Source organism: Microcebus murinus, chromosome 10 (assembly GCF_040939455.1).
Source record: "Microcebus murinus isolate Inina chromosome 10, M.murinus_Inina_mat1.0, whole genome shotgun sequence".
NCBI lineage: Eukaryota > Metazoa > Chordata > Mammalia > Primates > Cheirogaleidae > Microcebus > Microcebus murinus.
Genome location: NC_134113.1, coordinates 89,211,545 through 89,223,677, shown reverse-complemented (window position 1 = coordinate 89,223,677; position 12,133 = coordinate 89,211,545). Strand labels below are relative to the sequence as shown.

General features: G+C 47.2%; 1 protein-coding gene across 1 annotated transcript in view; it reads left to right on the top strand.

The window, feature by feature from the left end:
* FAM234B (family with sequence similarity 234 member B) overlaps window positions 1–11,596 on the top strand; it is a 36,931-nt gene extending 25,335 nt beyond the window's left edge. Inside the window, exons 8-13 of the mRNA XM_076007643.1 lie at window positions 1,478–1,621; window positions 1,785–1,866; window positions 4,346–4,501; window positions 7,211–7,328; window positions 9,176–9,396; window positions 10,356–11,596. Coding sequence (XP_075863758.1) covers window positions 1,478–1,621; window positions 1,785–1,866; window positions 4,346–4,501; window positions 7,211–7,328; window positions 9,176–9,396; window positions 10,356–10,361 — 727 coding nt within the window. The 3' untranslated portion in view covers window positions 10,362–11,596. The remainder of the gene's footprint in view (window positions 1–1,477; window positions 1,622–1,784; window positions 1,867–4,345; window positions 4,502–7,210; window positions 7,329–9,175; window positions 9,397–10,355) is intronic.
* Window positions 11,597–12,133: the final 537 nt, after the last annotated feature.

The window sequence follows — 12,133 nt, the reverse complement described above, 5'->3', positions numbered from 1 at the left end:
GTTCTTTTCTTTTTTTTTTTGAGACAGAGTCTCGCTTTGTTGCCCAGGCTAGAGTGAGTGCCGTGACGTCAGCCTAGCTCACAGCAACCTCAATCTCCTGGGCTCAAGCAATCCTTCTGCCTCAGCCTCCCAAGTAGCTGGGACTACAGGCATGCGCCACCATGCCCGGCTAATTTTTTCTATATATATTAGTTGGCCAATTAATTTCTTTCTATTTATAGTAGAGACAGGGTCTCACTCTTGCTCAGGATGGTTTCAAACTCCTGACCTTAAGCAATCTGCCCGCCTCGACCTCCCAGAGTGCTAGGATTACAGGTGTGAGCCACCACACCGGGCCAAAATGTTCTCTTGATAACAAAATGTGTTGGTGACCATCCTGTAGGATCATGTCACATGCAGGCTACAAGGAAGGATGTGTGTTAGGGTTCTGAGTCCAAGTGGGTAGGGAGGCAGCTTTACTTGTTTGGGAAACTGTGCTGAGGATCAGACCTCTTTCCCTATATTTTCTCTTAGTTGAAGCATCGTTTTGACAGAAGCAAGAATAGCATCCATGGAATCTTATTTTTGATTCTTACTTCCTAACAGCATGTAGTTTGGCCACATGCAGTAGATGTTACCCATTTAACCTTGAGCCTGGGTAATAATTTTTTTTTTTTTTTTTTTTGAGACAGTCTCACTGTGTTGCCCAGGCTAGAGTGCTGTGGCGTCAGCCTAGCTCAAAGCAACCTCAAACTCCTGGGCTCAAGTGATCCTCTTGCTTCAGCCTCCTGAGTAGCTGGGACTACAGGCATGTGCCACCATGCCTGGCTAATTTTTTCTATATATTTTTTTAGTTGTCCAGTTAATTTCTTTCTATTTTTTCTTTTTAGTAGAGACAGGGTTTAACTCTTGCTCAGGCTGGTTTCGAACTCCTGAGCTTGAGTGGTCTGCCTGCCTCAGCCTCCCAGAGTGCTAGGATTACAGGCCTGAGCCTCCATGCCCGGCCTGTTTTTTTTTTTCTATCAAAAGTTTCAAATCATTTTCTAGCATTTTCTTAGGCAGTATCATGTTGTTTTGGTGACTGTGACAGGTATTAAATAGCATGGTCCCCGTGGTACAGAGAAAGAAATAATTCCATGAAGCATATGCCAGGAGCTGCTGCTCAAGCTTGTTGACAATTTCAGGGCTCCCGTCCAAATCTCCTTCTGTCTTCCCTGCCATTATCCTTGGCTCTGTTACCTTTCTCAGAGCATCCAGTGTGAGAAGCATGGCACCTGTGAGTTCCTTTTGAACTGACATGCAGTGTTCTCAGGATCCTTGGTTTCTACAGGTCAAGAAAATAAGATTCTGGAACAACAGAGTACCCCACTTGTTAAGATGACAGTGGGACACAAATACAAGAGTATGTACAAATGTGTGTACACTGTAAGAAAAAGCCAAAATAAATGGCTCAGGAGTCTCATCCTGGCCAGAGAGTAAACTGTCTTGTTTAATTCAGTGATGGTGTCGAGCTGCTCCAGATGGTGAAGGCGCCAGATTCCAACTGCAGCAACCTTCTGATTACAACCAGACAAGGCCTCGTCCTGCTTCGGGGGCAAAATCTTACACCGTACTGGACAGTGAGCCTTCAAGGCCTGCACAGGTTTGCAGCGTGCTCCTTCTCGTGTTTGCTGTTTTGATCACTTTTCCGTCTTTAAAAGTTGCCTAGAACGATTGCTTGGTATGTGGGGTTGCTGCGAGAGAATGGAGGGAAAGAGTTTCTAGTTTTCCTCATTTGCTGAGTGCTTGCTTTTCTTTGTCTGCAGCCAGCCCACTCCTGGGTATTTCACCGATGATCACACGCTAGACTTCCTTCTGCAGATACAGGATGGAGTTGGGATGAAAAAGGTAAGATTTTGGGACTCAAATCAATCAAAACTTGTGTAAACTATATACTTCGTGTCCAGTCTTGTGCTAGGCACCGTGAGGAATAAAAAGAACCTAAAATGCAGTCTCTTCTTCAAAGAACTCAAAGGCTAGGTGAACAGACAAAATAAAAACCCACCGTTCAGTGCTACAATAGATAGCAGTGGGAGCTGTTCTAGGATAATGTCCTTCCTGTGTGGGAGTTCCTTCTTCTGGGTCCCTAACTTACAGTTAGTATTAGGAGCCTTCTGAACTCTCCTGGTGGGGAAAGGCAGGCGTAAATACATTTAACACTTCTACCTAAGATTTCAGGGAAGGTAGGGTATCTGTGGTTGCTGGGTTTTTATGGAAGACTTCATACAGGAGGAAAACATGAGCAGAGCCTTACAAGCTGAATTGTGTCTATGTGGCCAGGAAGGCAAGCCAGGTCAGGAACACCACCGGCAGAGGCCCAGCGATAGAAATGGTGTGGCGTGTTCCAAGGCACCCAGTAGATCTTTCTGATTTTACATGAGGTTGCGTATTGTGAAGATAGAATAATTGGCTTGACCATTTTCATTCCTTTAACATTACAGGCAGAATTACAGAATTTTAAAAATCGCCCTAGCGTTTTGGTTTATCTTCACCATGAAATATATATTGATACATGCACACTGTTCTCTGAGAGAGAAAAAGAATTCAACACTCAACTTCGTCACCACCTCCATGTATGCCAAGTTCTGTGCTAGACTCTGGAGACACAAAATTAATGAAGGCAGGGCCTCTGCACATGTGTAGTTCTAGTTCACTGGGCCACCCAGACTGCACAGCTCTACCAGGTCATGGGAGGTGCTATTGTGGAGGTTTGCATGCACGGGGGGCACAGGGAGCGGATACCGTGCTCACAAGCTGAAGGGCCAGGGAGTCAAGAGATGCCTCCTGTCTGTCAGGGGTTGTGTGTGCAGCTTCGTGAGAGCAGAGGAGAGGTTTGCTCAATGGATGGATTCACGAGCTGAGCTGCATTTCCTCTAGAGAGACATCAGAATGAGGTCAGCTTACAGAGGGCCCCGAAAGCAAGGCTGCAGAATTTGCACGAGGTGTTGGAGGCGGTGGGGTTGTTTGGTCATGGACAGAGGACAGATCCAGTAATATGAGCATCACTTCAGGAGGAGCCTTCCCACAGTGCTGTATGGGAAGGAAGCAGTGTGTGCTTGTAATTCAAGGGACTCTCAGATACGCACTGGAATTGTCACTGGTGTACCTGGGAGGATTAAGTGAGAGAGTTGGGTAAAAACCGAGATACTGAGAGTTTTAATCTTACTGGTGACCTTGGTGACTTACTGGTGACCTTGGGCAAATTGTATAATCTTGTCTAGCTGCAGTTTCTGAATTTATGAAGCACAGATAATAATATTACCTGCCTTCATCGGGTTATTGTGACAGTTAAATGAATTATTATACGTGTGTAGCTGGATAAAACTTTTTAGTGTGGTGGCTCAAGATTTCTTTTTTCCACAGGACTACCAAAGGGATCTTTAACTTCGAGTCTGTTTTTTCCTCTCTGCTCATTCAGAGGAGTTTGTCTCTGCCACGTTGGTTCCAGGACCTTTTGTGGTGTGGAGTTCGAGTAAGGGCAGGGAAGGGCAGGGCTCAGGAAATGGAAAGAACAGGGCGAGTGACTGTGCAAAGAGGTTACGGAAGCACAGAGGCACTGAGGGCAGAAGGAGTAAAGGCACCTGGGCTGGAGGTGGGGGCAGGGGGAGCTTCCTGGGGATTTGGCAAATGGAGGCCCTAGACCTGGGAGGCAGGAGGTGTTTGATAAGCGCCGCTGGGGGCTGTGAACATGATCCCCTTCATTAGCCTTAGAGAGATGCAACTAAGGAACAGAATTCCTGTTTTTTCTTTGCCTGTTCAAACTGTTCCTTTAAATGTGAGACTACTCTAGAGATGAACTGCCCATGCCGTGACACCAAGAGTCAACTCCATAAAGCTCGTAGGAGGGTGCACAGGGCAGTGTTGACTGAATCCTTGTTTCCTAGGTGGTGGTTGCAGCTGTGGGAGTTGCAGGGGCAGTCAGGTGCTGCAGCTGGCGTCTGTGGAGTGGCTGCGCTCTCCGTCTGAGGACTGTCCTAACCTTGGGCAGTGCACGTCACTTTCTGTCTCTGTGCCTCCTTTCCTCATGTGTCACATGAGGGGGACTAGAGGATTTGTAATGTCCCCTTCCCACTTGAGAGCTCTGCAGGACGTTAAGCTCTGTTCAGCGGGACCAGGGCTACAGAAGCTCGGGTCCTGGGCCCCGGCTGTTATCCGGTGCTCTCTGAACACCCAGTTTGCCTGCATCTCAGAAGCTCAACCTGTTAAGATATGTGTCGCCTGAGTACTTGTGGGGTCCTCTTTGTCTTGTTTCTTGTTTCCGTGTGTTTTCTTGGCCTATTGCTTTTCCCAGGCTGGCCATGTTCACTCTCTGTGTTCTCTTTTGCAGATGATGGTGGTGGATGGTGAATCTGGCTCCATGGTTTGGAGTTACAGCGTTCCGTGTCATATGAAAGAAACGCCAGCCACTTCGGCAGTGACCTCAGACCAGAAGTCTGTCTTCCTCTTCTGGGCGGAGGGGCTGTTAGCCGCATCTCCCAACTCCGTGAGTGAGCCGGGGAGGGTCCCTTTCTCACCTTGTCAGCTGGCAGCTGCTCTGCAGGGCTGCCTGGCCAGTCACCTTCCAAGACGTTAGGGGTAGAAACAAATCAGCGCTCACTGGAACAGCAGGGCCCTTGTTTCCGCCTGAGCCACGCTTCCCTGCCTTTGCCTCTCAGCCGAGAACGTGAACGCTGACAACAGCCCCTCACTACTGGCTCCGGCAGTGGGAGGCTCACTGAAGAATAAAAAGTCCTCCCAAGATACGAGATCCAAATTTGCAGATAATTCCTATGCGCTGTAGTTGTTGAGGAGGAGAAATCACTTTGAGTGATGTGGAGTGAGCAGAGACAGCTTCATGGTGGGGTGAGGCTGGGCTTTGAGGGGCAGTTGCCGAGAATGCAGGGACAGGTGGGGAGGGCTGGCCAGCAGTTGGAGAGGGACATCGACCAGGCAGGAGCTGAGAGGTCCATCGGGGAGATTATGGGAGAGAAGGTCTGACACCTAGAAGGCAGATTTTAGGAAGACTTAAATGTCACACTGCAATATTTTAATGGGGTTGACGAAGCAGGGTGCCACCCATAGTAGGTGCCTGGGAGTCGTTAGTGAGACCCACCCTGACTTAGTTCAACGAACACATGTTGACTGAGCACCTGCTGTGTGCCAGGCACTGTGATCTCCACAGGGATGTAGGGTGAACTGGTGGCAGTCCTGGCCCGTTGGAGAAGGCACACAGTCCATGAGTGATCAGGGACCTGATGGCAGTAGAGTCCTGAATACACCAACCAGGTGCTCGGGACAAGTTACTCAACTTGTCTGAGCCCCACGTTCTGTATCCATAATAAAGATGCTAATATAGCCCCTCACTTTGAGGATCAGATTTACCTGAAATCTAGATTATTGTGCCAACTCTGCCACGTCCTAACATGTGACCATGAGCAGTTCACCTAATATTTTAACTTCCTAAGGGTATTGAGCAAGGTGACTCTCACATGTAAGCTTCTGTAAATAACTGCAAAGCAGAGGCATGTTACAAATGCTCTAATAGAGTTACAAATACAGAATTTAGATGGAAGTGCAAGAGGAGGGAGATACTAAGGGCGGTAAGGGAGCTTTTCATGAAAGAGAGGGGAAGTGTTTTATTTATTTATTTATTCATTTATTTATTTTGAGACAGAGTCCCACTCTGTTGCCCAGGCTAGAGTGCCGTGGCATCAGCCTGGCTCACAGCAACCTCAAACTCCTGGGCTCAAGCAATTCTCCTGCCTCAGCCTCCCAAGTAGCTGGGACTAGAGCCATCGTGCCCGGCTAATTTTTTCTATATAATTTTAGTTGGCCAATTAATGTCTTCCTATTTTTAGTAGAAATGGGGTCTCGATTTTCTTCGGGCTGGTCTCGAACTCTTGAGATCAAACGATCCATCAAACGATCCGCCCACCTCGGCCTCCCAGAGTGCTAGGATTATAGGCGTGAGCCACTGAGCCTGGAGGGGAAGTGTTTTAATGTGCCGAGATGGGGTAGGGAGGATGGTTAGACAGTCTCGAGGGGAAATAATAAGATTGGTGATGGTTAGAGCAAAATAAAGCATGTGTTTGGGGCGATAAGCAGACATTTGCACAGCATGGGTGGGCAGGTAAATCATTGCAGTTTAAATCTGAAAAAGACAGAGTTTAGTTAAACGGTGCAAAACTTTGGTTTTCATGCTAAGGAATTTGGGCTTCGTTCTGTAGGCAGTGAGGGAGGCGTTTGGTATCTTCTTGTCGTGTTAGCTGAGCCCGAGATCTGTCCCTTCATCCCCGGGACCCTAAGGGTATGTGGACGGTGCCCTCTTTTGCTTTGTGGCCACGTGGTGGGAGTGAGGCAGCAAGTGTCCTTCCTGAGCCCCTCACGTAGGGGACTGCTTCTTCTCATGCCGAGATTATGGAAGCGGGTGATTTGCCTCCCTCAGGATTTCCCTTGCCTCCACCAGGGGGGGAGAGGTACTTGGGGAGCTCAGTGAAGCAGCCCTTTTACTAACCCACATGGGAGCACTTCTGTGCTGTAACAGCTGTGTGGCTGCACACACATGTACCTGCCAAGCCCCACGTCTCCTCCCTGCGCAGCAGTTGTACGGAGAAAGATGGTCCCAGTGTGCTTTTCTTCTGCTGTAGAGAGCAGACGGACACTCAGGCCTTGGAATTTCTGTTGATTTGTTGATTGATGCTGTGCTTCTGTCTGGTCAATGTTCTGTTCATGTCAGGAACTGTTACGATTTTTGTATTTTTTAGCGTGATACTTGCCATTGGTTTTGATATCCAATGATAAGGAAAAGCAGGAAGTGTCTTTGGCTTTACTATGTTTTCATAAATAGATTTCATCTTCACAAAGCCCCATCTGTCATAAGGGATGAACCAGTATTCCATTACTTCCATGGACAGAAGACTGGGAAGTCAAGTCTCTATATCAGATTCCTCTCTTGGGGAATGCACATTTCCTTTTATTTTTATTATAAGGGAGAAAGCATTTTCTAGCTATAGACAATGGTTTGAAGGAGTTAGTGATTAGTTGGTGTTTTTAGCTCTTTGAAATAATATGTCTCTTGCATATGAGAGTTTCTTTCAAACACATTCTTGCAGTTGGGAGCAGGTATCAGCACCTCTCCTCTGCCTTTCTTCTAAGGACCATCACACGTGGGAATGTAGTCACCTTTGTCTTCCTTTTTGTGGCTCATTGTCAGGATGGCATCCTAGGGACGGAGCCACCCAGCCTTTACCATCTGTACCTCCTGCACCCAGCCTTCCCTTCCATCCTCCTGGATCTGGCCAACACCACGGGCACAGTGACGGCTTCGCAGGGTGAGTCCAGGGCCAGTGGGCGGCTGTGTACCCAGGTGAGGGGAGAGTGTGTGCTGGCTGTGGGTGAAGAGACATTGCCCCACCCAGGGAAGGATGTGTGCTTTTCAGACGACAGCAGGAGCATTTTCCCTGGTGGCCCTGTGACCAGGGACACTGCCACAGTGCTCCTTCTGGCTGGGAGCACCATGCTCACTGCGTGAGAACCCACATGCTCTGCATGTGCTGTGAGCTGAGGTGAAAGTGCATTTCCCATTGCAAAAGGGTTCTGCGGTGATGATTCATGTAGCCACTCCTTCAGCAGACATTTATTGAGCATCAGCTGTATGCCAAGGCTGCACCACATGCTGGGAATACAGACAATAATAGTTTCTTGATGCTCTCGGAGCTTAGGATTTGAAATTAGCCTTGGGGGCATGATGAAGGTAGGATATGTTTTGTCAGGGTGTTTATTTTTATTTTATTTTATTTTATTTTTTTGAGACAGAGTCTCACTCTGTTGCCCAACTAGAGTGCCGTGGCGTCAGCCTAGCTCACAGCGACCTCAAACTCCTGGGCTCAAGTGATCCTTCTGCCTCAGCCTTCCGAGTAGCTGGGACTATAGGCATGTGCCATCATGCCCGGCTAATTTTTTCTATATATATTTTTAGTTGTCCAGCTAATTTCTATTTTTTAGTAGAGATGGGGTCTCGCTCTTGCTCAGGTTGGTTTCGAACTCCCGAGCTTAAATGATCTGTCCGCCTTGGCTTCCCAGAGTGCTAGGATTACAGGCGTGAGCCACCTCGCCCGGCCTTGTCAGGGTATTTAGTCAAGACTTTTTTTTGAATAGTAAGTACTCACATTGCACAGAAATTAGAGGAAGGGGAAAATATCAAAGGAAAAAAATTGCCCATAATCTGACTGCTCGTAACCACTGTTAACATTTTGGAAGTGTTCTTCTACTTTATGTGTCTGTCTAAATAATACTGTAGAGCAAAATGCAATCAGATATTAGAGCCCTTAATTCAGGAAACCCAGGCCCTGGAGACGTAGCCTCTGTTGCCCGCTAGTCCGGATTGTCTGTAGATCTCCTCCCCAGAGATTTCTTGCTTCCTAATCTGCTGTTTCTGTAGGGGATTTGGGGAGTAGGAGAAGACCAGACTGGCCACATCTCCTCTCATTATTTCTTTCCACATTCTTTTGCCACTTGGGGACTTGGCTGTCTACTTACAAACTCCTTTGCCTTGGGTTGCAGCTAGTGCTTGTGGCTCTCGATTTATTTGGAAGAATAGCTCATCTGGAACTGGCAGGTGCACTGTCCAGTGCTGGGGAGTGGGTGGAGGGGGTGTCAGTCTGCAAAATCCTGTGATAGGATCTAGGTCAGCTAGTTTTCAATATTAGTGTAAAATATTCTTCAGTGAACATTAAATAACGGCAATTAAGTATCTTGCAACCATGCTTATTACTTACAACTTCTGTTTTAAAGATGAGGCAGAATGAACACTGGTGAGGTAAATAGCTTATGTGACCTCACACTGACAGTCTAGGAATTCTCAGGGTTCCTACTTCGTTGGGCTCACATAACTACTGAATTCCTGCTGGGAGTGGGCACATTCTGTCATTTCTTGAGTTGGGGCTTATTTTGGAAATATCTTCAGAAGAGTAAAGGTGCAGAGACCAGGAAGGACGTACTGTGGTAGCGGCCCCCAGTCCCTCAGCTCCCTGCGCCTGCTGTCCCTGCCTTGTTCATTAGGTGCATTTCTTGTGTGAACTAGGAGTAAATGAATGAACGTGTTGCTGAACCAAACCACTCTCTTGTTAGTAGTAAAAGGCATGCGTTGTTAACTGCTCTTGTTTTTGTCCTTCCTCAGTTGGAATTAACGACCTCTGGAAAGATGCCTTTTATGTTACCAGGACAACAGGACCAAGCTCCGAAGGCCATCCCGCAGCCCTGGTGGTCAGCAAGCTCAGTCTGCGGTGGGCACTGATGGAGGGCCAGGTGGCCCAGCTACAGGAAACCACCCCCAAAATTGGCCGTGGGGAGTTGCGGAGATTTCTCTCTAGGATAAAGTTTGTTGATGCTCCCTGTGAGGTGACTAGCTTCTATTTTTATTTTTTATTTTTTTGAGTCAGTCTGTGTCCCTTTTTTTTGAGACAGAGTCTCACTTTGTTGCCCAGGCTAGAGTGAGTGCTGTGGTGTCAGCCTAGCTCACAGCAACCTCAAACTCCTGGGCTCAAGCAATCCTTCTGCCTCAGCCTCTCGAGTAGCTGGGACTATAGGCATGCGCCACCATGCCTGGCTAATTTTTTCCATATATATTAGTTGGCCAGTTAATTTCTATTTATAGTAGAGACGGGGTCTCGCTCTTGCTCTGGGTGGGGTCTCGCTCTTGCTCTGGGTGGTTTCAAACTCCTGACCTCGAGCAATCCGCCTGCCTTGGCCTCCCAGAGTGCTAGAATTACAGGCGTGAGCCACCGCGCCCAGCCCTCCAGCCGTGTCCTTTATAAACCAGGGACAGTGAGGAGCTTTCCTGAGGGGATGAGTATCCAGAACCAGTTGTTTTGGATCAGCACTGTTTCCCAGGGGTGCTTTGTGACCATGGAGAAATGGTTCATGAGTTCATTGTTTTCAGCTGGAAATTGTTCCATCTCCCTTAGGGGACATTTCTATTGTGCCAGTGACTGGGCAGGGGCGGAGGGTGGTGGATACCACTGGTATTTTCTGCTGGTGTTGGAGCTGTAATGCTAATGTCATGGAGGGCTTGTAGCAGTTAGGTACTATGAAGAATTATCTTGCTCAAAATGCTAATGTCCCCCTACCCCCACCCCGAGAAATGCTCTGATCTAGTTCATAGTTCAGGAGCTTATCACGGAAAAGGACAAAGTCTCTGGGGCTTTCTGGGAGGAGGAGATACTTACAAACCATTGGGGCTGAAGAAAAGGACAGGGAAATAGAGGAATGTGCTGACTTCCTTTAGGTGTCGTGTTTCTTTAAAAATCTCTACCAGGACAAAAAATTAACGTCACCAATACTTCTGCCCTTTTCCACAGATCTAGTCTGATGGAATCTTCGGTTTCAGAAGATGTGAACAGAATGGAGCTCTCCTGTCAGTATAAAATCAGTTCTCTGGAGAGAAGGAAGAGTGTTCCAACCTCATGTTACCGCCTCCTCCCGACTGCTGCAAAGCACTTTGGAAGGCGCTTTGGAGTTCTTTGATAACAGCATGATCCATTCGGCTGGGCGTCTTACCCACTACCTTCTCAGTCCCTGCATTAACTCCCTCTAGGAACTGTGTTTGGATAGTTTGGAAATGTGAATCTTGTAAGTGTTTTGTTTTTTGTGCGTGTCTAATTTATAACGTCTTGCTGGGAAATCCAGTGAAGTCTACGACTAGGAAACCTCTTATTTTGCATTATGCCGTGTTTGTGTGTTTTTAGTGTTGTGGTGAAGTTATTTTTCAGATATGTCCTAAGCTTCAGGGATCCCATTTCTTGTCCTTCTGAAATATATTTGGTTTGTTTGGCCATCTTGAGACCTCCAGGTGGCCCACCTCTGATTTCAGGGGTCACTCCTCATTTCTCTCCAGGTTCCCTCCCCCTCCGTGCTGTGGCAACTTCCCAGCTGTAGACGGCAGGGAGAACTGGCAGCTGAAGACTGAGCTAGCCATCCCAGCATTTTATCTCTTCCTTGAGTATCCTGTTTCCTCAGGCTTTCCATCTGTATCTGTTTAGTGGCCACAAGAATAACCATATTCCTATCACAAGGATAGCAAGAGAAACATAGTTTCAGTGACCCATCTCCGACCAATTCCATCTGTTACACGTGGCTTGGATGGTTCTGCCAGTCGTGATCTTCCTCCATGGTGGCGCAGAAGCGTGCACGCGCATGCCGTCTTCACCCCAGAGGGGAACTGGACGTTGGGGAGCTTCGAGGCTGCCGTCTTCCCTGGCTTCCTCTCTCCTCTGCTTTCTTTGCATCTTTTTCTGTAGGGCATCCTCTCACCTCCTGTCCTTTGCTTTCTCTCCTATTCAGGGATATGTTTCTGGACTTCTGCTTTTGCTGCTTGAGTCCAATATGCAGCCACTTTGCTCTGCACTTGTTCCTTGTAGAGCCTTTGGAGCATTGTATTTTGAGAAAATTCTTATGTAAATACTATGACTTTTGTAAATGATTAGGTTCTTTAGAATTATCTCTAGTGCTTACTTTCCCCTTCTCCTCTATAAATCTGTTACTTCTGTTACATTCTCCACGAAACTTCTAGGTCATTATTTACATAGCAGAAAATCTTATGTTAGCTGATAGAGAACTACTTTTCTTCTTGAATAATTTTGATAGGTCATCCCTGACTGCATCTCAGGCTCTCTCTTTACTTGGGCTTGTATCTGTTTAGCTTGTGGTAATAAAGGGATTCTAGAAACTTATGGATTCCAAATTTAAAGAGATATCCATTAATTACCCACTGACAGGCATTATGACATAGCAGGAGGTTGGTAGCAACAGATCCAAGTAGGCATGTTGTCTGGCCTGCAGACTGGCCTTGCCAGGTTTCTGGGTACCTCTGCCTTAAGATGCTGAAGGCAAATTTGGTTTCAACACTTTGGAAGTTGTGTGTGGGTCCAGCTTGATTTTGAGGGGACAATTCACAGGATACCCCAGAATATGGGAATGATTCCAGATTCATTTCTAGGGTTTGAATCTAATTGGCTATAAGGGCCCAGGATTTAGTTTGGTTTAGGATAGAATTCTAAGGATTAACTTATAGTCTACTGAACAGCCCAAACTGGGGTGCTGGTCCTGTGGCCTGGCTGAGCCGTCCAGCATACCCTGG